The 27,315-nt window shown below is 41.1% G+C and overlaps 2 protein-coding genes across 6 annotated transcripts in view; both read right to left on the bottom strand.

The window, feature by feature from the left end:
* Positions 1-271: 271 nt before the first annotated feature.
* On the bottom strand, positions 272-15,888 carry Eif1ax (eukaryotic translation initiation factor 1A X-linked). The gene is made up of 7 exons (XM_021153342.3): positions 15,634-15,888; positions 11,597-11,680; positions 10,497-10,600; positions 10,075-10,125; positions 8,683-8,764; positions 5,721-5,812; positions 272-2,845 (listed from the first exon to the last, which is right to left on the bottom strand). The coding sequence occupies exons 1-7, from the start codon at positions 15,647-15,649 to the stop codon at positions 2,840-2,842; spliced, it is 435 nt and encodes a 144-aa protein (XP_021009001.1). The 5' UTR covers positions 15,650-15,888; the 3' UTR covers positions 272-2,839.
* A 4,090-nt stretch (positions 15,889-19,978) lies between these two features.
* The window catches only part of Rps6ka3 (ribosomal protein S6 kinase A3), a 107,686-nt gene continuing 100,349 nt past the window's right edge, over positions 19,979-27,315 (bottom strand). For all 5 annotated transcript variants that reach the window (XM_021153101.2, XM_085837937.1, XM_029473071.2 and 2 more), the window contains 2 exons: positions 25,452-25,592; positions 19,979-24,855 (listed from right to left, as the gene is read on the bottom strand). In XM_021153101.2, coding sequence (XP_021008760.1) covers positions 24,733-24,855; positions 25,452-25,592 — 264 coding nt within the window. In that variant the 3' untranslated portion in view covers positions 19,979-24,732. The remainder of the gene's footprint in view (positions 24,856-25,451; positions 25,593-27,315) is intronic.

The following is a 27,315-nucleotide window of genomic DNA, read 5'->3' on the forward strand; positions in this document are numbered from 1 at the left end:
AATAGGAAGAGGTATTATTCTAGTTGGGTGTGCTTGTACACACTCGAAACCCCAGCATTTGGGAGGTAAAGGCAGAGGATCAGAATTTGAGGCTGGCCTTAGTTAGCTATTGGTATTTTAAGGCCAGCCTGGGGGTACATGAGATCCTGTCTCAAAAAAAAAAAAAAAAAAAACAAAAACCCCCCCCCAAAAAACAACAACAACAAACCCCCCAAAAAAACCTCCACCCTCAAAACCAAAACAATCCTCCCCTCCACAAAACAAAAAAACATTATTCTTCGATTTCAAACATTTTATTATTCTTCCTAGGTGCTGCTTGGAGCTATACTATAGGAACCAAAAATAAAGAAACCAAATAATTTCCTTAAAGACTATTTCCATTCCTTATTAGAACTAAAACTGGATTCGTGACACTATATGATTCCCACACCAAATACACATCAAAGAACTCTTCCAGGTAGCATTTGTATACTGTATTAATACAACTGTATTCAACTATTTTAAATCAATATGTCTCCAGATCTTCCAGGATACAAAAGCACTCAATAATGCTGCTTTAGGGAAGAAGAAGAAAAAAAAAAAAGATAAAACCACCAGAAGAGATAGGAAGTGGGGTCATTGTCTAATTTCTAAAACCATTTCAAATCTTGTTTGGTACAGAAAGTAGAAAATGAACGCTTGAGCTGTATCACCTAAGCAGAAGCAAAACACTGCTCACAGAGTAATCTATATATACTGCACATTGAGCAAAAATGGTTTCTATTGTTTTTGAGCCAGTGCCTTATGTAGCCCTAGCTACTATGCAATGACAAATCCCCCAGAGCTGGGATCCCAGGGGTACGCTACATCCAGCTGGTGAAACACTTTTAAGGTACAGAGGTCTAATTACTAAGGAAGACAATTGCTCAGCAAACGCTGCAAGGCTATTGGCAGCCTTGTTCTCAGATGCAGTCTGCCAAGATAAACACGGAGGAACTCCACAGAAGAAGAAATATACACTGCACCACTGTGTCTTTCCCAATGTTTTTATGGTACCTCGGCTTTTGAGGCAGAGTGTGCAAACCTAGGAGATGAAGTCATAGTTAGGAAATAACTAGAGCGCATCTCCTTGTTTGTGAAACCATGTGAAAGGCGCATTCCTTTGTGTGTCAGTTTTCATGAATGAAAAGCTTTCTGGATGATAGCAAAATACAAGGTCCACATGCTGCAGGATGGATCTTGGTTTGAAACTGAAATGATTTCAGTATGTCTAGTGAGTTTCGACTAGCTCAGCTTCTAGTCTTAGAACTCCTAAATAAGAGCAAACCTAATTTCCCAGTAGAAAGAAAATTGGATTCCCCTGGACCCTCCCCACGGTAAACTTGTCCCTAATGTTAAACCAGACGACAAGATCCTCTGTGACATGCTGCTTTTTCGGCTATAGCTCTTTGATTCAGAAATAAGAAAGCATCTTGTTATGAATGTTGTTTTTTGAGACATTTCTTCAAAATTGGCATTAAAAACCAGTTTCTGAAAACATGCTGAACTCCTGATCCTCCTGCCCTGCCCTTCCGTGCGGGGTTACAGGCCATGCCATTACATCAGGCTTAAGTTTGTTATCCCCTCATTTCCCCTCACGTTTAGGGAAAGCCTGAAAAAGCATTAATTTATACTTTTGCTCTGTAATATTTATATTTTCACTTGCCTATGTTTTATGTGTTTATAAAGTACTCAAAATTGTAGCTTATGTGAATAAGACTCCTGAAACAAAAAGCAATACTCCAATACAATCTTTCTGTTGGGTAAAAATATTCTACACACATGATTAAAACAATCTTTTCTTTGGGAAATGTCCTGTTCACACTAGTTGAGACAAGCAACCATCTCAACAATTAAAATAGTATTTCTATGTTAAGACAACTAAGCATCACCTAATGTTCAATTTTTGCAACTACTGACCTTAATTCAAAACTGGCATGAAAAACCAGTTTCAAAAACTATTTTGGAGACGGGCGGTGTTGGTGTCGGTGGTAGCTGCTGCGCACACCTTTAATCCCAGCACTTGGGAGGCAAAGGCAGGAAAACGACTTTGAGCTTGAGGCCAGCCTGGTGTATAGAGTGAGTTTCATTATCGCTAGAGCCACACAAAGCAACCCTGTCTCAACACTCCCCGCCCAACAAACAAAACCCCCAAACCCCAAAAACCATTTTGGAAATGCCTTTCTTCCTCCAGTAAGCCGATGACTGCAAAATAAAATCATGAAAAAAAATGTACATGGTATCAAAACTAGTATAAAAATAGCCACATACTTAAATATGAAAAGCAGACCTATCATTTTTGCCTTTAAATAGATTTCTGCCAGGTATGGTGGTACATACATATGCCCTTAGCACTCAAGAGGATCCCAACAAGTCTGAGGCCCACCAGTACTACAGTGAACTCCAAGCTAGTCTCAGATACAAAGTTAGACTCTGTCTCAAAATATAACAAAAACAAAACACAGATTTCTGCCTCCATTTGTATCAAAATCTCTGGGCAACTGGAATATACACAAAGACTGTCCAGTCAACAGCTATGCAAAGGCAGGGCTTAGTCATACTTTATACTGAGTACAAGGCAAATGGTTTATTCAAAACACCCATTTACTTACTGGAAGGGGTCAAAGTAGGAAAGGCTTTTTTTTTCTTAAACAGTCTTAAGGACCATTGAATCGAATCAACAAAGTGGACTTAGCATATCAGTTAACAGTTTTTCAAAGACTGTAATCTCAACAAATTACAATGAAGATGATAGTGAAAACTTTTCCAAGCTTGAAGGACAATCTTCCGGAAGACTGGAATGTAAAATGTTGAGTTCGCTTTAGATCTGAAAGAGAAAAGAACTTTAAGTCAAAGGGGAAATTCTAAACAAGACCCTGTATGTGCGATCGTGGGTGCACTGCTAGTGGAGCTCGGAGGAAGAGGACCTCAGGACCAATGTCCTGCTGGCCTCCGTGGGCACCCGCACACAGAAACCTACACAACCTTTAGAAAATAACATGTACCACGTAAAATATTATGGAGACTGGGGCTTCTAAAAGTGAGTTGTAATTGAGGAAAGCTTCCACATGGAAGTTTCTCTTCAGACCAAGTTGATTTCTTATAGAACCGGTGACAACATTTCCCTCAGGAGTTCTTTGCTCTTTTAGAATGCTTACACCTCATGCAGAGGTACCTGGTTTGGTTCCCAGCACCAATAAGATAGTTCACAACTGGGGGCTGGTGAGATGGCTCAGTGGGTAAGAGCACCCGACTGCTCTTCCGAAGGTCCAGAGGTCTAATCCCAGCAACCACATGGTGGCTCACAACCATCCGTAACGAGATCTGGCGCCCTCTTCTGGAGTGTCTGAAGACAGTGTACTTACATGTAATAAATAAATAAATCTTTAAAAAAAAAAAAAAAGATAGTTTACAACTGACTGCAACTCCAGCTCCAGGGAACCTAACACCCTCTTCTGGCCACCACTGACACTCTCACAGACAGACAGACAGACAGACAGACAGACAGACAGACAGACAGACACACACACACACACACACACACACACACACACACACACACACACAAACATTCCTTTTTGATCCAAAAAGCAAAATAAGAATGCAAACAATGCAAAAGGAAGGAGACAGCAAGCTTCATCAACAGCCAAGCCATCTCCCCAGCACTGACTTCACATTTAGTAGTTTGGAATTAGGAATAGACAGGCAACATGAATGGGACCCTTAAGGACCAGTTCTGTCTTAAATCCTTTTCTTTCAAGTTGGTTACAGGAGTACTGACAGAATACCTTTAAACACATAAGAAACAAATAGAGAAATGTACCCGAGAGAGAAAGCAGAGGTTTCAGGTGATATAACAAGCTTTTAAGAACCAACCTAAAACAACCAAGACATAGTTCACAGGCCAGGGAGTGGCTCAGAAGGAAAGTGTGTTTGTTGTCAAACCTGAGGCTCTCTTGAACCCATGTGAACTGACCTTAACAAGCATGGCCTAGTACGGTTATACTTGTTCACCCATACGCTAAATAAATAAATAAATAAATATATATATATATATATATATATATATATATTTTTTTTTTTTTTTGGTTTTTCAAGACAGGGTTTCTCTGTGTAGCCCTGGCTGTCCTGGAACTCAGAGATCCGCCTGCCTCTGCCTTCTAAGTGCTGGGATTAAAGGCGTGCGCCACCAAAGCCCGGCTAAATACCTATTTTAAAATAGTACTTGCAACAATATAAACTCTGTGGGTAGAGATGGCGCGTTGGATAAAACTGTTTGCTGCTCCTGTAGAGTTTTGTTACTGGCACCCACATTGGGAGGATCACAAGTGCCTTTAACTCCAGTTCCAGAGGATCTGATGCTCTGTTCTGGTCTCCGATATACACATGATACCCAACTCACATATACTACACATAAGTAAAAAACAATAAAATTATAACAAGAGGACCATAGACTCTTAGCTTCTTCCTTTTTTCCGAGTTCCTCTGTCTTCTTTTCTCTCCCCCTGTTTGCTTTCTGAATTACTGGGTGCTTACTTAGGGCCTTGTATAAGTTAGGAAACATCCTACCACTGAGTTATGTACGGCCTTTGCTCAAGACTGTGTAATTTCCTAAAGAGTCTTACCTTAGGGTAAGCATCTAACCCATAACATATGGTTACTGTATGGTCATTCTACTGCCCAAATACAAGTAACAATTTACTCAAAGAATGGTTTGCTGGGAGTGGTGGAGGACATATTTAACCTTAGAATTTAGGCACCACAACTACCCTCCCCATAATCTCTAAAGATACATACATTAAAAAATTCACTTTCTATTTTGGAGTATGTTACTAATTTTATATGCACACCACATGTGTGCCTAGTGCCCTTGGAGGCCAGAGAGAAGAGGTAAGAAGTCCTCTGAACTGGAGGTTACAGATGAGTTCTGGGCCTCAAACCTGGAGTCTTTGGAATCCTTACCTACTAAACCATCTCTCCAGTCTTAAAATGTTTTTCTAAAGGTATTTAGCCAGAGAAGCAGGGTTCAATTCTCAGCATCCCCATGGAAGCTTATACCCATCTGCAACTGCAGTTACAGGGATTCTGACACCTTCTAACAAGCATACACACCGGCAAAACACCAATGCACATAAATATTATGTATTTTTTAAAAAAAGAAGCACATTTGTAAAATAAAATAAAAACCTTAAAAATATATTTACTTTTATAAATGTGCTTGCTTACAGGCTACCTGATGTGTGTTAAGTGATATACCATTTTTTTTCCAGCTGCTAAAATGTTTTTGTTATGATAGTACCATGTTGAAAGATAGCAAGGAATTGCTGTGTAGCTCTGGCTGGTCTGGTATTCACTTTGCAGTCCAGGCTGACTTGCAGCAATCACATAGCTCCAGTTTCCCCAAATACACTTTTATTTGTATATATTAATTGTGCTAAATAATGGTTTTCATTGCAACATTTCATACATGCACAAACATGTCTCCATCCAATACTCACCTACTATTCTTTCATCTCTCCACCTTGATCGTCTTCCTCTTTCTGAATGTCCTTCCCACTCCAAATATATACACAGACATATATACACACACTCTCATTGAAATGGTCTCTAGTCCTAGTATTATGATATTTAAGGGAAAGGGCAATTATCTTTGTATATAACTCACAAACAGAAAGCAGGAAAAGCAGGATGTGTCCACTTACATCATCGATGTCTTCATCATCATCCCCAATGTCATCAAACTGAATTTCATCATCATCCCCAGGACCAAATGTATCAGTTTCATTGATTTTAGCTAAAAAAAAAAAAAAAACACACACAAAAACTGATTATGAAATATTGACTTCCTGAAAACATAATTTCTACTTTTCATTTTTCTTTGTAGATATTTCCTAAATATGCAGAAATAAATGCTATCTACAGGCAACTCTGAGGAGATTCTGTGGGTATAACTCAGGAAAAGTATAAATGCCTAAATTCTAGAGCTGACCCACCTAGTGTACAAACCAGGCAGAACCTCTTAATGCTATAAACTGCTACGAAAGCTAATGTTACTGAGGAAATTGCATTGCATTCAAGGTCTGTATCTTATCAAAAAGGAAGTGAGGTACTTAAAACAGCCAGGCTTCCCACTGTTTAATAGTTTCTTAGTATCCACTGGAAAACAGGCAGATTCTCCAGTTTCTTTTTTTTTTGGGGGGGGGGGTGGTGGGATTCGAGACAGGGTTTCTCTGTGTATCCCTGGCTGTCCTGGAACTCACTTTGTAGACCAGGCTGGCCTTGAACTCAGAAATGCGCCTGCCTACGCCTCCCAAGTGCTGGGATTAAAGGCGTGCGCCATCACACCCAGCTGATTCTCCAGTTTCTTTTTTTTTTTTTAAAGATTTATTTTAAGATTTATTTATTATATGTAAGTACACTGTAGCTGTCTTCAGACACTCCAGAAGAGGGCGCCAGATCTCGTTACGGATGGTTGTGAGCCACCATATGGTTGCTGGGATTTGAACTCTGGACCTTTGGAAGAGCAGTCGGGTGCTCTTACCCACTGAGCCATCTCACCAGCCCCGATTCTCCAGTTTCTTGAGCTGGCAATAATCAACATTTGGTTCAGAGAGCAAGAGAGTGTTTGCTAGTAAAACTCACAGACTTCTAAAAGTCCATTGTTACAATTACCAAAGTGGGGGAAACTAAAATTACCTTATCAAGGAAAAAAATATTAAGTCACAAGCCATACATGTTTAGCTCCCAAGCCATAATGCTGAACAGCTTTGGAGTATCATACAGAAAGCTCATTACAAAATGCTTGCATTTTCTTCTCTCTGGAACATCAACACCAGTGGATTGCGGGCAGCTATTGTATTAAAAAAATAAATATATTTTCACTAAAAAAAAATATATTTTCACTATCAAAAAAAAATTGAGCCAGGCATGGTGTTGCACGCCTTTAATCCCAGCACTTGGGAGGCAGAGGCAGGTGGATTTCTGAGTTCGAGGCTAGCGTGGTCTACAAAGTGAGTTCCAGGACAGTCATGGCTACACAGAGAAACCCTGTCTCGAAAAACAAAACAAAAGGCTTCCAATTTTCTACTAATTTTGATATGTGGAGCAAAATATTAAAAACATTGAGACTATTTTTAATTTTCTTTTGTTCCCAAGGGCTCCTGAGAAAGACAATCTCTAATTATACTAACTCTGAAGCAATTATACCCTTCAGGTGAACTTCAGAAGTTTACAAACATACTAACAACTTTATTTCCTATCTCAAGAAAAGAAAAGGAAAGAAAGGAAAAGAAAAAGTTATTTTAGGAGGGAGAAAGATTGGAGGAGTCATTACTGGCTTTGGTATTGAGGAAGGTTTCAAGTGTCCAGAAAACTTAACTCCTCATCCAAGTGAACCATACAGAAACAGCAAAGAACACAAACAAGAGAAGAAGAGAACCACTGATTCCCACCAATTCATTAGGAAGAGACAGCTGGGGAGATCCTGCTTTTCCCTAAGATGGAAAAGGAATTAGGGCACTACTCAATCTCCACATCTCTTACTGTCTCCTAGAATGGAATGGCAAATTTATAATTCTCAGTGTGCTGTTAACTGTTTATAAGAAGTCATGTTAAAAAAAAAAAAAACAGAAGTCATGGTTTTATAAGGAATCACAGTGCAGGCATTAAAAAAAACCTGCCACATGAAAAAATATAGACATACAAAACAGTGTATAAAGTATATTTTCCATCTGAAAAGGGTATAGGAGACTTGTATTTTGAGGAAACAAAGAATATTAGTTTTAAAAACATTAGTAATGTGTAAGGATACAACAGATTAAAGGTGACATTTACTGAAAACCCATGCTACATAGTCACTACCATTTGTATTTACACACAAGCAAGGGCACTCTTGAAGGAGTGGGTTTTTTTTTCCAATTTTTTATTAGATATTTTCTTTATATACATTTCAAATGCTATCCCGAAAGTTCCCTATACCCCCGACCCTGCTCCCCTACCCACCCACTCCCACTTCTTGGCCCTGGCATTCCCCTTTGCTGAGGCATATAAAGTTTGCAAGACCAAGGGGATCTCTCCTCCCAATGATGGCCGACTAGGCCATCTTCTGCTACATATGCAGCTAGAGACACGAGCTCTGGGGGTACTGGTTAGTTCATATTGTTGTTCCACCTATAGGGTTACAGCTCCTTGGGTACTTTCTCTAGCTCCTCCACTGGGGGCCCTGTGTTCCATCCTATAGATGACTGTGAGCATCCACTTCTGTATTTGCCAGGCACTGGCAGAGCCTCACACGAGACAGCTATATCATGAAGGAGTGTTTTTAATAGTGCTGGTGACTGAACCTGGTTTGGGCATGCTAAGGTGGCTGTGACTGAACGGTACCACACCACCAACCTTTCTTGAAGGAGTTTTAACAAACCATAACAATTCCTTTGGCTGACACTGTACTGTCTCACTAGTTACACTTTTATCAGGAACAGAATTTTAGTACCTTCTTTCTTATGGTATCTACTATGAAGTATATAATCAGGTATGCTTATCTCTAATTCTGTTAAACACAAAAATGGGGTCATCTGTAAAAATCTATAAAATTCCATTCACTGTTTAAACGCCAGCAGGCAACCTAAACACCATAAGATTGGTTAAGAATAACTCAGTCCTTACCATGCTCTGGAAGCTCGCCATAGGCCTTGAGACTTCTAGCTTCATCTGCGTTGTATTTTAAAATGACATCAGCTTTGTTGTCCTTAAAACAAACACAAGCACTTTTTAGATCTGATTATTTCACACTATTATCTGCAATATCATACAATACTTTCAAATTGAATTTAAAAATTCAAATTTCAATGTTTTGTTAGAAAATCTTTTTCTCCTTCCTTAGATTTAACTCAGAAGGTCTATGAATATAACTGAGAAATGACTAAAAATTCTGGGAAGATAAAGCTCACATCTCTTAACAGCAGAACCACACAGACTTAATCCTTTATAGTACTTATAATTACCCTTTCATCAAAAGCACAAATGCTCCCCTGGAAAAATTTACCGAGTGATCAAACACCGGTAGTCAAGACTGAGACTTGGTATCAAAACCTAAGAAATTTAAGAAATGTCTATGTCTATGTTCATGCTTGTATGTGTGGATACCCATGGAGGCTAACAGGGGTAGAAGATCAAAAAGAACAAATGGTTTATGAATTTAGAGCACCTTTTCTCAACCGAAGCACTCCTGAGAACTGTGAGCCAGTGGGATGCTGTGCACATCACCAGTACTCTACCCCAGACCCTGACTCAAGCTATGCTACCCAGAACAGTAGTCCCTGAACACCGCCTATGCCCCTGTGGAGTGCCAAATCATTGACAGAGAACCCTATGGTTTGAAACAAAGATGTCAATGCTTTTAATCTGGAACACAAAAGTAAAAAACTAAGTATGTGATGAAAGGCAAACAAAGAGAAATGCATTAAAGGGACGGTCCTAGTGGTTGTGATAGGGGGACCGATCAGCTGCCTTGGGTTCCTGCGGCACTGTCCACTATGATGGACTGTCCCTCCAAGCTGTGCTGAAACAGAGCCCTTCTTCCTTTTGCTAGTGTCATAGCAATTAGAAGACAAGGGGAGGGAGGAATGGAGAGAGGTTCTACGTGGGGGGCACTGAGGGGGGAGGAGGAGCTGATATTGGGATGTAAAGTAAATTTTAAAACAAGAAATGAATATAACAGGCTATGTCCCATTTATGGGCTAGAACTGGCTTCATTCAGCTGTAAAACCCTACACAATTGGTTCCTAGATTTTAAAGGAAGTACAAAGTGAAAAAGAAAAACTGGAGGACAACTTAAAAAAAAAAGAAACCCATGACACAGTAGTATCGGTCATTGTAAAATGGAAAACTTCAAATGATCATGACAGAGAAAAACTGAGTGTCTGACTCCTCAGACTGGCATTTGGGAACCATAATGCCAGGGATCTCCAGCATAAATAACGCCCAAGACACAATGGGCTATTAGGAAATGGCACCCCAAGTTCAAGCAAATCAACAACAAACTGAAAAGTGACTTACCTGGTAATCTCGTAGCCCCACCAATATGATATCTGAGGTATTTATCCAAACCTATAAAAGAAAAATCACTGTATGGTATGTTTTTTTTTTTTTTAAAATGGAATCATGAAATCCTCAAGATGATTCACTTAGAAACTGAGTTTACAAACCACGTGGTTATCTACTATAAAAACAGAAATGCCCCACCCCACCAAACCGAGGCATTTCCTCCACATATTCCTCTCCACTTTTTTTTGGGGGGGGGTTCCAGACAGGGTATGTAGTCCTGGCTGTCCTGGAACTCACTCAGTAGACTAGGCTGTCCTCAAACTCAGAAATTCACCTGCCTCTGCCTCCCGAGTGCTGGGATTAAAGGCGTGCGCCACCACGCCTGGCTCCTCTCCACTTTTATATTAGGATAAAATGCATGGCCAAATACTTACCTTTTTTCTCAGTTTCCCTCTGATGTGGCACAGTCTCTTTACACCATCAAAACACATGGCTTCTAATCGTCCGTTTCCCAACATTTTGATTACTTGAGCATATTCTAAGAGAAAAAAAAGAAATACTGCCTACTTCCTTTGATAAAAGCAACTTTATAGTAGTCCACTGAATATAAACAACACGTGGTTTCATTTATAAGGAATAAATATACAAAGAGCATATATGGAATAAGTAGAGGGAGCTAAACACTTGGCTAGTTAGTGGTTGAACTAGAAAGAAGACTTTGTAATGGAACAACCCAGGTCTGTTATTAGATGTTTTAATTGCACCGCTCGTGACTATGCTCTACTTCTAAAGATCAAAGGTGTCAGCATACATGCCAGACCTCAGAAATCTCACACTCACATCTTTACTTGTTTCATGTCCTTAATTCTTCTCCCTCTTTCAATCTTTATTAGAGAAATCTCATGACATTTTCAGCAAAAGTGTCTTAAATGTTAGTGATAGCCTTGCTGAATTAGTATAAGAGTATTTATTCTTAGAAAGCCAGAATATTCTTTCACTTGGGTCAAATGCCAAATTATTCTCTTTTTCTTGACATGAGAGATTTATTGTCATATAGCCTTGGTTAGCCTGGAAGTCAACAGATCCACCTGCTTGTCTCTCTGCCTCTGAGTGTTGGGATTAAAGACGTGTATTACTGGACTAGAGAGATGGCTCAGTGGTTAAAAGCACAGGCTGCTCTTCCAGAGGTCCTGAGTTCAATTCCCAGCAACCACATGGTGGCTCACAACCATCTACATGGGGATCCATTGCCATCTTCCAGTGTGTCTGAAGAAAGCGGTAGTGTACTCATATACATAAAATAAATCCTAAAAAAAAAAAAAGGTGTATATTACTATGCCTGGCCTAGAATGCCAAATTCTTAACCAGAATCTTTTAAGAAAAGATAATAGCCAAATGTCAGTGCAAATAAACTCAAACATTATCAGAGGCAGCCAGCCAGGAGTCTAGTCTGTTAGCCAGAAAGTGTTCGATCCCCAACATAGAAAAACAAATGGGAAACTCAAACAAGATCCCAGCTTCTTCAGCATCTTACCTTGCCCATCCTCCTTGAACACAAGCTCTCGCTTTTCGGATTCATTCTCATTTTTGCCTCTACGCCGGTTTTTGCCTCCTTTTCCTAGTGGTTTTGATAAGAAAGAAAAGATATATCAGTAATCTGCAAAACACTATGAAATGTACACTAGCACCTCCCAGCTAGAAAAGCATCTTTAAAAGTCAATTAAATTTAAAAATTGATGCAATCTGGTTAATCATGTTAAACTTACCATGTTCAGGTGCGTAATGTTACCACGTTATCCTCCTCATGGAATTTCCTAAGTGACACCCTCATTTTTTCATATATTCTGATTCTTTAGCCCCATCTCCCACCCCATATGGTTTCATTCCCTGTGTCATGAGAAAATGAAGGCATCTAAGGAATAATAATAAAATTAAAGACACAATAGCAAATAGGAATGACAAAACCACCAAGAAAAGCACAAGAATTGCATCTAGACAAAGAGACACAAGTTCACACACAGGAATGTCAGCCACAAAAGCCCGAACCCAGAAGCAATAATAAACAAGTAAAGGAGCTGTTAAGTAAGGTTAGAAAAAAAAAACCCTGCCAAGATTCTAGAGTTCCTTTTGTGTTGGCAATGCTGCTGGGCCCGGGGCTGCCCTCAAGATGGTTAGAAGAGTACAGTGCCCATGCTCTTACCTGCTATCTCAGAGCACCATCCACTTGTCACAATCATCTTGAATATTGTATCATTTAGTCCCAGTTTACTAGTAAGGTCACTAAAGTTCAGGGATAAAATAACTCCCTCAAAATTGTAGTCAATGACCTCGGAATCCCAGACCCAGCCTCAATCCTCCTCTGTCCTCCCTCTGTCTTGTATTTAGGCTCCTTTCCAGAGAAGTCTGTTCCACAATCCTAACCACATAGGCTTCAGCTCTCTTCTTTTTTTTTTTTTAGACAGGGTCTCTCATTATAGCCCATGCTAGCTTTGAAACTGGGACAATCCTTCAGTCTCAGTCTCCTGAATGCTGGGAGTACAAGTATGAGCCACCATACTGGGGCTTGATACATTTTACAAAACCATCCCCCACCCCCACCCCATGACAGGTGAGAGGAAAATGAAATTACTGCTTTTAGAATGGAACATAGTGATTTCATAAGGGCAGAAGGCTAGTAACCCCACAAGTCTATAGTTTATCTTGTCGAGTGTACCATAACTGAGATACTTTAAGTTTAAAAGCAAGGTGTTAATTGCCTCAAGTCTCTTTTAAAAATCTATTTAATGTTGTGCATGTTTATCTGTCTATTGTGGGCATTCCTAGAGCCTTAGGAGGCACTATAAGATGATATTAGATGCTCCGCAAATGGAGTTAGACAGGTGTAGGCAGCCATGTGTGTGCTGGGCAAAGGACCTCTGAAGAGCAGCCAGTACTCTTAACTGTTGAGCCATCTCTCTAGTCCTACATATCTTAAGGGTAAACATATCAATAGTGGTACCATACAATGCAATACTACACAGGGATAAAAAGAAATGAGCGAGGCAGGCATAGTGGTGCTTGCCTGCAATCCCAAGAGTCCCCACTGTTCCCCTTTCTATTTTACTGCCACGAAATCAAGTGCTTTTCAAATTCTCTTTGAACGAATGAAGGCAGTGCATCTCTAATCCCAGAGACAGAGGCAGTTGGATCTCTGTGAGTTTGAGGCCAGCCTGATCTATACAGAGTAAGGTCCAGGACAATCAAGGTTACACAGAAAACCCTGTCTCAAACAAACAAACAAAACAAAGAAAGAATGAAACGAGACCAAGCCTGAGTATGACAGAACAGCAACAAAAAGAATAACCACTCTTTATTTTTTAACCCCACTCTCTTTCTAAAAGACTTGCCTAGTTCTTAAGCTCAAATCCTCTCTTTAAACTACAGAGGTGTTTCAGAGAAATAAGCCCAGGTAGGATACATCTTAAAACATACTAGGCTAGCAACTAGACTGTAGAGTGTAGAAGTTCTGTCTCCTTGGAACCAAATGAGAATTTACCATTCACCTATGGGTGGAGTCACCAGACTGGAGGTGAGTAAGTCCAACAAATATTTATTGAGCATCTTTTAGGCTAAGTACTACTGAGCCAGTGTGATTATGACTGACACCATTCTCATCCTCTTAGGGCTTACAACTAGTGTGACAACTGGAAATCTAGTAGTCACTAGAGTTAGGGTGAGATTAAGACCCCTCGCCTACTGAGGTGGTCCAGCTGCCATCTTGGAAGAGGGACACCTACAGGTAGGAATTTGAAAACTGTGAACATATTATGCTTATAATCACACCTTTTCCAGGACAATCAGCAACAATCCTTGCACAAAGACTGGCAACCTTCATTTTTGAGGCCTAGCAGTGACATGGAGACAAGTTCAAGGTCAGCCAGGGCCACATAGCAAGACTATCTTTTTTCCCCTGGCCTAACTTAATTTTTTTTAATTAATTAATTATTTTTATTTATATCCTGATTGTTCCCCCCCACCCCGCCTCTGAGAGTATATCTCAGCCTTGACCCCCACCATCTCCTCTCCCACTGAGGCCAGACAAATCAGTCCTCTGTTACATTTGTGGGAAGAGTCAGGGGAAAGACTGCAAGACTCTCTTAAATCAATTTGTCACAAAACTGCGACCAAGTACTCAGAGGGCTAATGTAAATGGTGATAGGCACAAAGAGTAACTAAGTAGACTTCTTGGAACCAACTTTCAAGCAGAAGAGAATACTAGTGGGTGGACATGGGACAAGGTCCCAAGGATGAATGAGCAAAGACTTTTACGTTTTTTTTTTTAAATGTGTGCGTGATTGTGGAGGGGTGGGGGAGGCAGAAGAGGGCATTGGATCCCCTGGGGCTGGAGTTACAGGCAGTCATGAGCAGCCCTATGTGGGTGTGAGAACGTAACTTTGGTTCTCTTAACCAGGAAGGCGTTCATCTCTTCTGCCTAAAGACTTTATTATTTTTTTTTCTAAAAAGGAAGTTTCTCTGTCCTGGCACTCATTCTGTAGACCAGGCTGATTGAACTCAGAAATCCACCTACCTCTGCTTTCCTAGTGCCGGGAGGTGCGAGCCCCTCCCCCCACCCAAGTTCTAACTGTGTAATGTGTTCCTCTCCTGTGGGAAATAAAAGCTTTCCACTACTTTTTACTTTATATTTTTGAGAAATTACGAGGACAATGAATATAGCAAGCCTGTAATTCCAGCTACTCGGGAAGCTGAAGCGAGAGAATCCCAAGTTCAATGTTAGTTTAGGGTTCCGGGGCAGCCTGGGGACAGACAGAGCAAAGCAAAGCGGTAGAGTGCTGGTAAAGATAGATTTGATCCCATTAAAAAAAAAACACAAAATACTATAAATATATAAAAATGAGAATGATCTTAGGAACGCTGCACTTCTGCTTAGAATTATTTTTTTATTCAACAAAATATATACACGATCAGAAGCAAACGTGGAAAAGTTGGCTCAATGTGGGTCAAGGGCTCTGTGGAAAAAGTTAAGCCCCGGTAAAACTATGGAGCAAAGTGATTCTCTAGGGATGAAATTTGCGAATGCATCAAAGTACTGGCCACTTGGCTACACGGGCCTCACCAGTACCAACTAAGTGTCCATAAAGAATCCTAGGGAGGAGGTGCCAGATGGGCACGAAAGCAAGCGAGGCATCACCCTTTTTCAAAGTTCAGATTGGCTCCCAGGGCTTAACTCCCCAGGTGTTGGGAGCCCAAGAAGTCCGAGGCAGGTGTTCCCACGGGTCCCTCGGGCGCCGCGGTCAATGTGGCGCGAATCGGGGGCACGAGCCCATATTCTCACACAGGAGGCCCTACAAAAAAAATGGCGTCGGCTCCACCCCAATGTGGCCAAACTGGGAGCCAGGAGTAACTTCCCTGCGCTTCTGCCCAGCTCCAAGTAGGACACAGAGAATGCAGCCCGAGGAGAGGCAAGAAAAGATGGCAGGAAGGTCACTGAGGCCTGGGCTGACCTCGAGGCCGAGAGCAGAGCCAGGGAGCCGGCGGGGAGCAGAGCCCCGGTCCCGGCGGCGGCGTACTTACCTTTATTCTTGGGCATGGCGGCAAAGACTGGCTGGCAGCGTGCGGGACCGCACTCAGGCTGGCGGCAGGAACTGCGGTGACTCCGACGGGCAACGCCGAGAAGTGCGCGCCACGAAGACCGTGCGGGAGGTCGGGAAGCGTGCTCAGGAGAGGCTGGTCACCCGTGCTTGCGAGAGCCTCCCGTGCCCACGCTCGGCAGTGGCAAATGGCGTCGCGGCAGCGGGCGGGGCTTCTCCCCGCCCTCCTCCTCCTCCCCGCCCTCCTCCCCGCCCTCCCCGCCCTCCTCCCCCCTCCTCCCCCCTCCTCCCCCGCCCGCCCTCGGAGCCCAGCCTCCCGCGACTCTAAGGCGCAGGCGTGGCCAAGGGGCAGTCCTAGGGTGGGAGCCTAGGGAGAAGCCTGCCAGGGAGGCGTTCACTGCTGCCAGTGGGCACGCAGTAGGTGGAGCGGGGCCTCTGGCGTCCGGAAGGGGGCGGGAGGGGCCCCGGCGGGAGGGGCCCCTGCGTCACAGTGGAGGCTTGGAGGAGAGGAGGGGAAATTGAGGTGGTGCAGGCTGCTGGCTTGGGCATCATCTCTGCTTCCTAGCCAAGTGAGTCCCAGGCTTGACAAGGTGCTGACTCACTAACCTCAGAGTTGAGTGTTAATGGGGCCCTTTTACCAGCCCAACCAAGCAGGAAATCTAAGGGGGAAGGAGAGAAGGCACTTCTGCCACCCTCTTCCAAACTTTAATAGAATATTTGCATGATACTTAAAAATAAATCTTGTCCCTAACTCACTGTAGCTAACTCTGTTTATAATGCTTAACAGAATGTCTGCACATAGTAGGTTGCTCAGCACACATAGGATAAAAGGGATGGAAGAAAGTCGATGTTAGGGTCCAAATCTCCCAATATTCATGCTGAAGTTCTAACCAGTATGTATATTACTCTGTTTGGATATGAGATCATTAAAGAACCTATATTGAAATGAGATCCTTAAGACTTGATGCCAAGACTTGACATTAAGCTGGGCATGGTAACATAGGCCTTTAATCCCGGTACTGTGGAGGCAGAGGGAAGTAAACTATGAGTTACAGGCCAGCCAAGGCTAGAGTGAGACCCTAACTCAAAACCAAAACCAAAACGAAAGCAATTAGTACCTAGGCATAATGAGGCATAAAGAAGAACAACCAGTTCCTGAGCAAGCCATGAAGACCTCAGAAGAAGCCAGATTTGTCTCTACCTTGACTTTAGACTTGGAATCTTCAAAACTGAGCAAAAGTAGTAGGCAAGCCTGGTATTCATGCCTATAATCCTAGCACCTGTGAAACTGAGGCAAGAGGATTGCTGCAAATCTATGGGAAAGCTAGGCTACATAGTGAGTTCCAGGCTAGCCTGGCCTACATAGTAAGACCCTGACTACAAAACACACAGCACAGTCAAGAGAACGTACATTTTTGATGTTTAAACAACTCGCTTTCCCATTCTTTATTCTGGTGGTTCCAGCAAAGGAATACTGCATAGATTCTCAGAACAACTAACTTGACTTCAAACTAGGTTTATTGGGACCAGCAAGATGGTTCAGTAGGTAAAAGCATGTGCCAGGAAAGTCAGGCAAGCTGAGTTGTGTCCTCTGACAGCCACACCTACCCCTCCATTCTGGCAATAATATAAAGAAATTTAAAGGTAGGCTTATTTTAAATGACTCTCTTGGGAACATTCGGATTTTAACCTTCTCTAGGGAAGGAGACTAAATGAAAGAGAAATAAGGTATTTCCAAGTATCCAACAGTACTTCTCTACCATAGACATTGACAATGTCTGGAGACATTTCTGGTTGTCAGGAGTGGAGGAAGGAAGGAATGATGTTGATGCCCGAGTAGAGGCCAGAAATGCTGGCAAGCATCCTACAGCTGCTGCCCTGCCGAGAAACTCAGCGACAGATAGATTTCTCAGAGTGTAATTAAAAGATGACAGGGGAAACCGGGCATGTTACCACACACCTTTAACTCAGCACTCCAAGTATGAGGTGGCAGGAACCTCTGAGTTTACATATACAGTGAGACCAGCTCTCAAGAAATGAAAAATGACAGGGGAATTGAAAGGTTCTGGTTTTCTCTTTTCATTTGTATTTTTTCACCCTACAGGCTTATTTGGGGGGGGGGGTGAAGCAAGTCTCACTATGTAGCCCAGCCTTCCTCCATCTCTACAGTGTGGAGATTGCAGAAATTAACTAACATGAATGGCTGAAACTCCAAACGCTCCTAAGATTGGGCTCTGGAGTTTAGAGAAACCTGAGTTTAAACAGATTGTTACAAAACTTCTTACTCTATGATCCGGGACAACTAGATCATCTTTGTAAGCCTCAGTTCTCTCATCATGGGAATTAATGCAGTATGCCAGGTGTTTAGCAGTTATGCCTGGCACACAAGTAATCAGATCCGAAGTGTACAACTATGTTTAAAAGTCAAGTACTGGATGTAAAGCCTCCTAGGAGAAAATACAATCAGTTTTGTCTCCTTTAGCAAGATTCCCACGTGTTTATCAGAATAACTGAGGAGGAGGTGAATCATGTGGATATCAGTCAGAAATGTGTAGGCAAGGACAACAGGGAGGACAAGGGACCCGTGTGCTCCCTGTACCTAGGCTCATGGTCAAGAAAGACCAAGGCCAGTGTGCTGCTTAGTTTTTGCCAACTTAGCACAAACTAGAGCTGCAGGGGGAGAATCTCAACTGTGGAATTACCTTCATGTGGACACCTTTGTGGGGCATTTTGATTAATGTTTGATGTAGGATACCCAGCCCACTATGGGCTGTTCCTGGGCTGGTGGTCTTTGGCTGTATATGAAAGCAGGCTGAGCAAGCCATAGAGAGAGCAAGTCAGCAAGAAGTACTCTTCAATGGTCTCAGCTTCAGCTCCTGCCATAAGTTCCCTCTATGACTATGATGAGGACATGTAAGCCAAATAAGTCCTCTCCTCCCCAACTTGCTCCCCAAGTGGTTATGGTGCTTATCACAACAGACAACAAATTAGAACAGATGGTATGAGGAAGAATGCAGCAAGCCAGGGAGCAGTTTGGGAGAGAAGACCAAGATTAGAGATGTAAGGAGACCAGAACACTTGTAACCCTTGGTAGGTTTTAAACAGATCACTTGGCTTATGTGTTAAGAATGGCTGTAGGGGACAAAGATAGAAACTGAAATTATTACAATTATTACAATTGTCCAAGAAAGACAGCTGTGGTAGTTTAGAATAGGATACAAATTTTCTTTGGGGAATGATGAAGTGTTCTAGAACTATGCTATTATGATGGCCACACCACTCTGCAAATGTGCTAAAACCACTGAATTGTAAATTTTAAATAGGCAAACTTTATGGTATATGAATTATATCTCAATAAAAATATTTTGAAAACAAATGGACCTCAGAGGGGCAGTACATGCCTGGAATCCCAGCACTTTGGAAGCCGTGGCAGGACTGCTGCAAGTTTGAGGACAGGTTAGTCTACAAACTTAGTTGCAGACCAACATTTACATCGTGAAATCCTGTCTCTAAAGTCCAATACCAAGGGAAGTCAAAATACCTCTCTACTGTCCCCCACAAACTTTTTATTTAAAAAAGAAAATGAAATAGGAGAATGGATTTCAATAAGGAAAAAAATGATGGACAAATATTGTAAGGACTTAAGTGCAATTGAAAACCAGAAACTTAGCCGGGCGTGGTGGCGCATGCCTTTAATCCCAGCACTCGGGAGGCAGAGGCAGGCGGATTTCTGAGTTCGAGGCCAGCCTGGTCTACAAAGTGAGTGCCAGGACAGCCAGGGCTACACAGAGAAACCCTGTCTCGAAAAACCAAAAAAAAAAAAAAAGAAAAAAAAAAAAAAGAAAACCAGAAACTTGCAGTACCATTTGCATACTTGTATTGTTTCATACAACATCTAGAGATGCAGATAGAATTAACCAAGAAGCAAAGACTTGAGTTTCGCTCTGTGGGCACAGTACAAAAGCAAGGGGTTTGGGTGATCAATCCTGAGGTTATCCTGAGGTTCACTCTGGATAGCAGAGAAAACCCAAAGGAGAGCTAAGGTAACAAAAGAGAAGGGGAATTTTTGGAGCCACATCTGGTGGTTGTGAACTTCTAGAAAAAGATTATTTCATTTTTGCCTGGCCTAATATTGGGGAAGATGTTCTGCTCACATAATTCTAAGATGATGCATAGCAAAATTATTTTACACTTATTAAGTTAGAAATATTCCTGATTTAAATTTTATCAATACAATTTCATAAAAACAATCTGGATAGAAAATTTTATATTGTAAAGGTCTAATCAAATAGCTAAAATAAACGGATAAAAAGAAACGTACATGCTTTACTTGAAACTTTATTATATAAATTTCCATTTCTTTTAAAGATTACAAAACCTGTTCTGTGACAGGAATACAAGCAATATTGTTCCAGGATTATTCATGGATACATTGGAAAGAGCTTAGATTACACATTAATAGTATGATTTGCAAACTTCCCAGATTAGACTCTTAAGTAAAACAAATTAGTATTCAGTGAAATCTGATCCTCACAAGCACTTCATAACTATGACCACAGTGCCAAGCATCTGATTCGATTTACCCACCAAGGAAAGGTACAGCACGTAAGAACCCTTGATATGGTACCTTGCTTGGGCTTCTGGCATGCCTTACTAGGGATAAACTAGTATAAAGGAAGATCATATATAATAGTAGAAAAATATTTCTGATTTTTTTTCTTTTTTAAAAACTGCTCAAGTAGATGCCCACCCCATTCCCACCCATGGCCAAAAAATGCAAAATAATTACATCTTTTAGGTGTACACCTTCCCTTTTATTTAGGGTAAAAAGTTAAGATAAACTAATACATGTATATGATTTCGAGTTACACACTCATCACTCATAATCATTAGGGATGCTAATGAATGGCAATACTTTGAAACCTTTTTTAAAATTAAGAAACAAAGCTTTATATGGTAAACTACACTTACAGAAACACAACCCAAAGTCTTTATCCTCATGCCCTTGCTCGTACTTAAAAGTTCTACTTTAAATACTTGTTTGAAAAACTCAGTATACAGTTCATCCAGTACTATAGTAATATAGGAATAAAGATGTTCACTTTCATTGGACATTGAACTAATCTACTTAGAGAGAACTATTATAGTGACTCTCTGCTCAGATACATTTCCATATATTGTACTTAAATGATATGTGTTTAGAAGACTTTTTTTTTTTTGAGGTTCATACATCCGGACTTAAACCTCTAAATTTTCCTTCCCACTAATCTCTAGCCAAAATGTCATATATCTTGCTAGTTGCTCTGGGAAAAGTCATGGATATTTCATCAGCTTGTCATGCAGTTCAAGGTTATATGGCAAAACAATGAGGAAAGTGCCTTAAGAGGTAGGAAGTAGGCTCTCACTCCAACCCTTGCTCTGCCCATTGTGAACAGTTAAAGACTGGAAGAAAAGTGGGACTTGTGAGACCTATAGTGACACCAGGTTTTACAAAAATTTAAGTTGACTTAATTACTAGAACTTTTAAAGAACTGTCACTTTGGAACCAGTTACAAGTCACTTGGCAACACAAAATACAGCAGTGTCAAAAACACACATAGCACACTGTAGATACAGATTCTTCTCGGCCATCCATATTTGGGTATTACTGTGTAGACTCATCACTGGAAAAAGTGGTTAGGTGTGGCTCTGTAGAATACCACAGTCTCAAGAAACTGAATTCACTCCTTCATTAATTGGTCTCCACCAATGATCTCTTGGGGGAGATCAGCAAAATGTTAAGTAACCTGGGGTTGAAAGAGGACTGTTTTCATTAATTGAAATAAAAACACTGATTTAAGTCAACTTCTCTGTGAATTAAATAAGGCTCAAAGTATACATCCAGGTTAGTCACAGGAGTTGGATCTTGCAGAGGAACAGATAGAGTTAGACTGGACCTTCCTGGTTTAAGCACCAAGATCAGCCATGAAATCCATTGTTTTTTGTGAGTCACAGAAAAGAGAGCTGGCTATTTTTGATCCTTTGCATTCCAGAGCTCTCTGTCTGCTTTCCCAAGTCTCAAATTTTCAACACCATAGTAAGATAGAACCTATTTTTATAAAATACAGCAAAACAACCTGAAAGTGTAGGTAATTCATAAAGCCAGGGAATGGAGACTATCAAAGTCATGTTGAATTGTGTGTTACTGGCCCCAAAGTCTAGACAAAGTTAAGGACATCTTATACCAAGGCCCCAAAGTCTAGAAAGCCTTTTGCAACTATCACCCCAGGATTAGCCTACTCTGGTCCTTTCCCTATCAAATGCATGCCTTCTTTTGAAGCTTCTGCACCTGCTCTCTGTTCAAATCCTTCCTAGGCTGACAGTACGTGCATAGCTTAGAGGACAACCCCCACTTCTCTTGATGTCTTCCGATCCCAGTAAGAGCTACATCTAAAGAACAGTTGGAAAATCGTTGACCCTCACCCTAGTCTTTGGAGTGCAATGCATGTGAAACGTGGAAACTACTGTAAACACCCAACATCTTCCCTCCAGACACTAGAACTGACTCTTCCATATGCCAGCCTCACAGCATGTTGACTTTGGGTCTTGCTAAATTTATTTTTAGACTTTTAGGGTGTCTTGTGAAAAAAGATTTACTTCACACCTGTTAAATTTAAGGGAGTAATGCACTTAGAAGATACCCTTTAAACAGAAGGAGCTGAAATGATTCATAAAAAACAACAAAAAAACCCAACAAAACCCAACTTACCTTAATTTAATATCATAACTTGAAAGGGAAGATGCAAAACACACAGTATTGTAATTCATAGTTTCCAGTGTGTGCTTGGCTATATTAAAATGCATTTCTATTGTCTGGGATATTATTTTGCATTGTAAACCAAGAGATGTCTGTACAGAGGCCTGCCAATTTAGTTCCTTCCTTCAGTGGAACATAAAAGCTGGACCAACAACTCTGGGATAAGTCCTAGAAACTGGCAGGGATGGGTGAAAGGTGGAAGACTTCAGGAGCCATTAAGTACAGTGGCCTGTGAGAAATGTTCTTTGTGAAGGGAATGGAAAGGCTAACCCAGCACAAGCACTACATTGTCGGCTTCATCTGCCCAACGACAATGTGAACACTAAAGCCACAGATGCAATCATTTATGCTCCTAACCTGCCTTATCAGTAGGAAGTCTTTAGATTTATGAATCTATTGCTTTTCTCCAATAAAACTGGCAGTTTGACTAGATAAAGAAGGCAATTCTTCTTAAAGGAAATAAACATGGCAATATACTATAGTAGAGGACTGCCAGGAAGAAATATATGACTTTAGCTCCTGGTTGGGTGATAATAAGAAGGAAAGGCAGCATGGTGTTATGAGGAAAAATTAAATGGGAGATACAATAAATGGAAGAATCGGACACACTGACTAGAGGAGGGGGGGATGGCTTTCTCGCTAGGCGATGGAAAGCAACTTTGAATAGTTAGCATCAAGAACTTCAATAGATGTATGTAGAACTTCTTTTCAGTTAGAAGATAAGCATACATTTCATTTCTATGCAGTCATCATTTTGTGTTGCTTGGGCAAAGGGGGTATCAGAGATTTTCTCTTTCTCTTTAGTAGCAGAGAAATTAAGGAATGATAGTGTTTTTATGAACTGTAAAAAGCAGTAAGGGCCTCATATATTGGGGCACATGCCTGATGAGGGAAATTAAATTACTTTTTCCTTGCTCATGTTCATCACATCACATATTAATGTATACTGGGTAGTGTGACAAAGATATGGGTAATGATGGCTAGAGATGGTTTTGTTGTTGTTGTTAAATGAAACTAGAAACTACCAAGTTAGATGTGAATAGTGAATACTGCACTTGAAGTGCAGCCAGGAGCCATTGTGAAATCTGGTGACTACTGAAGTCAAAGGAGACGTCATATGGCTATAAATCATCATCAGGGATCCAGAAAACAGTCAGTGCTGATCATTCAGCCGTCTGCAGCTAGGACTTTAGGTTAGATCAGATATTGGTTGAAGAATATTTCAGTCCCTAGAATAAGAAAGTTTAAATCCAATTTTATATGGAGGCCTGTGGCCTTTATTACATTCAAATTAGTGTTTAATTACCAATTGCTAAAATTTCCTTTTCTAATTTCTTTACTATGATTCTTTTAAAGGTCTTTGATGTATACAGGCAAAATTTCAAATTATATGCCAAATACTAAGTATGTGGGCTATGTAAGGTTAAAAGTGCAAGGACTACTTTTTTTTTAATTAAGGGAAAGAAACCCTAAGAAATCACAAAGTCTATGGACTGACTTCATAGGTGTATTCCTGATTTCATGCCACGCACACACACCAACTTCCTCTCCTGTTAACAGCTCTCTAGTTAGTCTGACAGAGCACCTGACTTGAAGAACAAATGGACCAACCTGTGAAACAGATGGGGCGATATGTACAATTTGAGAGAATTACATTCAATAGCTGTTCACTCAATCTGGCCATCTCTAAGATTTTCCAACAATACTGTTAATCCAGGTGAATGAACTATTTATCCAGATTTAATAGTCAACTGATTAGTAGACTCTAAGTTAAACAAGGCATGTATACATTAAAGAAAGCAGTACAGAAATGTACTGTATATGAACTGTTTACAAAAACATACAAAATGCTGGATGGCACAAGGGATACAGTGCTAATATAAATGAACTGTTTAAGCTAAGTGCTCAACATAAACTGTCCATCCCTATAACTACAAAGAATATTTAGGGGACATGAAATATTTCCTATAAAAATAATGCTATATGGTGTAGAGTACTTTTATTCAGTGTATTTTAGGTGGTATTCATGTGTTCATTATTTTTATTGATTCAGTGAATAGATCTTCATCATGTTTCCATTTTCATTTCGGAGCTCCAGGGAAATCGAACTTGCTAAAAATCACTGAAAGCGAGAAGAGAGGAAGCAGGAGCAGCAGGAGCAGCAGCATTATGGGTACCAGCTGGGACAGTGTGTGCTTGCAGGTGTCTCTCAGGTACGTGCTACCTGTCGCCAGAACTTGTGCTATCAGCTTACATCATGGTACCAAACATCTCACTGAGGTCACTTCACAGGGCTGTTGAGGTGATTTTTTTAATCCCTCTCCGCTGAGCAAGAGTGGAGCGGCCCACTGGTTCCAACACTGGGGACTGATTGCGGTTTAAAGCAGAGTATGTAGCTGCCATGGCACCCTGCAACAAAGTAAAGGAAGGTTACAACAAAAATGCCATGGACACAAATACAAAATAAAGGTTCTTCCCTAGGAATTCTTCTTATGTAAATGTATATAGATCTTTACCAGTCTCATAGTGAGAATAACCTCTGGTGTATATTTCAGATTTAACTAAAACTGAGGCCAACGTGAGAGGTTGAAATTTTATAGGAGAAAGAACAGAGACAGGCTCAAATAGAGCATTCCTCATTTTTCTTAGAGTCATTTAATCCATATTTATAGCCCTGTAATATGAGAGGCTGTAAACCATGATCTTTCAGTTAGAAAAATTCACAGATCTTGTCCTTGCTGATAGTGAACACCTGTGTATACAGAATGACAGAAATGCAAATGTTTTCCTCAAGGTAACTTAATTACTGACATTCTGGTATGTCTTATGTCTCCACCCCAACATGTCAGACACTCATGTATGAGACTCCCACACTAGAACTTGCAAACAAGATGGCAGAGAAAGTTGCTGAGGGCATGGAAAAAGAATTCTTGGAGGCTTAGCTGGCCTGGTCCACCCTGGAGGTCAACAGAAAGCAATGACTGGATATAGATAAGGCTGCTCACCTTTACGAGATGCGGTGCATCCTGTCTGTTTAGTTGGTATTGTGGTAGTTGGTCCCAGTGGACAATCCAAGGATGTCTGAGCACCAGAGCAGCAGTCAGTCTCTGATGAGGATCTACATGAAGCATCTTTGACACCAGGTCCTATCAGGTGAAGGAGAAGAAAAAGACAAGGTTAATTTTCCATTTCTTCTCCCATATTTCTGACATCAGCACTTTTCTTCCATTTTTATGATGATGCTGTATTTCCTGGTAGCAGCCCTTTGGTCACAAACCAATGTTTACAATAGGTTTGTAAGAAAAAAAAAAAACCACTTCAATCTCTCCTCTCTCTTCCCTGAGTGCCACAATGTTATGGTGCAAAGGATCAGTTTACTCTGGTTTTTCTTAGTTCTGCTCTAATTCTAGAGGTTTAAAACATTCAGAGAACTCTGGACGTAGGTTCCTGTACTGGCTAGTTTTGTGTCAACTTGACACAGCTGGAGTTATCACAGAGAAAGGAGCTTCAGGTGAGGAAATGCCTACATGAGATACAACTGTAAGGCATTATCTCAATTAAGTGATCAAGGGGGGAGGTCCCCTTGTGGGTGGGACCATCTCTTGGATTCTATAAGAGAGCAGGCTGAGCAAGCCAGGGGAGGCAAGCCAGTAAAGAACATCCCTCCATGGCCTCTGCATCAGCTCCTGCTTTCTGACCTACTTGAGTTCCAGTCCTGACTTCCTTTGGTGATGAACAGCAGCATGGAAGTGTAAGCCGAATAAACCCTTTCCTCCCCAACTTGCTTCTTGGTCATGATGTTTGTGCAGGAATAGAAACCCTGACTAAGACAGGAGAATTAGTTCAGTGAGGGAGAGACAAAGAATCAGTTAGAGGGCTGGAGAGATGGCTCAGCGGTTAAGAGCACTGACTGCTCTTCCGAAGGTCCTGAGTTCAAATCCCAGCAACCACATAGTGGCTCACAACCATTCGTAATGAGATCTGGCTCCCTCTTCTGGAGTGTCTGAAGATGGCTACAGTGTACTTACATATAATAAATAAATAAATGTTTAAAAAAAATCAGAAAGCAAGGGACAAACAGGGGCCAATAGCAGCTAGAAGAACATAAACTAGGAGATAGCTTAAAAAATGTTACTTTTGATAGTTACTTTTTTTGAGATAGTTTTGTCTTGTACTTTCAAGCGACCTGATACTCTTAGCTTAGCCTCAAACTTGTGGCAATTATCCTGCCTCAGCCTCCTGAATGCTGGTAAAAGTGATTCTTAAGAGGAAGGTGAGAGCTGAAGAATAGGCTGGAGCTCGATTTGAGAAGGTATGGAGGAAGCAGAAGATCTCAGGTAGACAGAAGGGAGTGCATCTAGAAGAACGCCCTAAGGTACAAGAGAACATGCTTGTGGTGCTTTGAATGAGAATGGCCCCATAAGCTCTTATGTTCCAATACTTGGTCCCCAGCTAGTAGAATGTTTGGGAAGGATTAGGAGGTGTGCTCTTGGAGGAAGTGTGTTACTTTGGGGGACAGGCTTTGAGGTTTCAAGTTAGCACCCTCTGCCTCCCCTGCTTGCGGTGTGAGCTGCTGCCTCTGCCACCATGACTGTCCTCTATCATGGACTCTAAGCCTCCAAAATTCAATTAAACACCTTCTAAGTTGCCTTGGTCATAGGGTTTTATCACAGCATTAGGAAGTAAGTAATGCAATGTCACAGCTGAGTAGCTGACTGGAGTGCAATGTGGCTATAGTAGAAATCTGTTGTCAAGAAGAGCATAGCAGTCACTATAGTAGAAGAGTGAGAAGAGACACATGAGGATGGTCTTTGCAAGCCATATTAACAAATACGGACTTACTCTAGAGCAAAAAACAACCTACTAACA

The sequence above is a fragment of the Mus caroli genome, unplaced genomic scaffold, assembly GCF_978045245.1.
Source record: "Mus caroli unplaced genomic scaffold, Mus_caroli_1 scaffold_5, whole genome shotgun sequence".
In the NCBI taxonomy this organism is placed as follows: domain Eukaryota; kingdom Metazoa; phylum Chordata; class Mammalia; order Rodentia; family Muridae; genus Mus; species Mus caroli.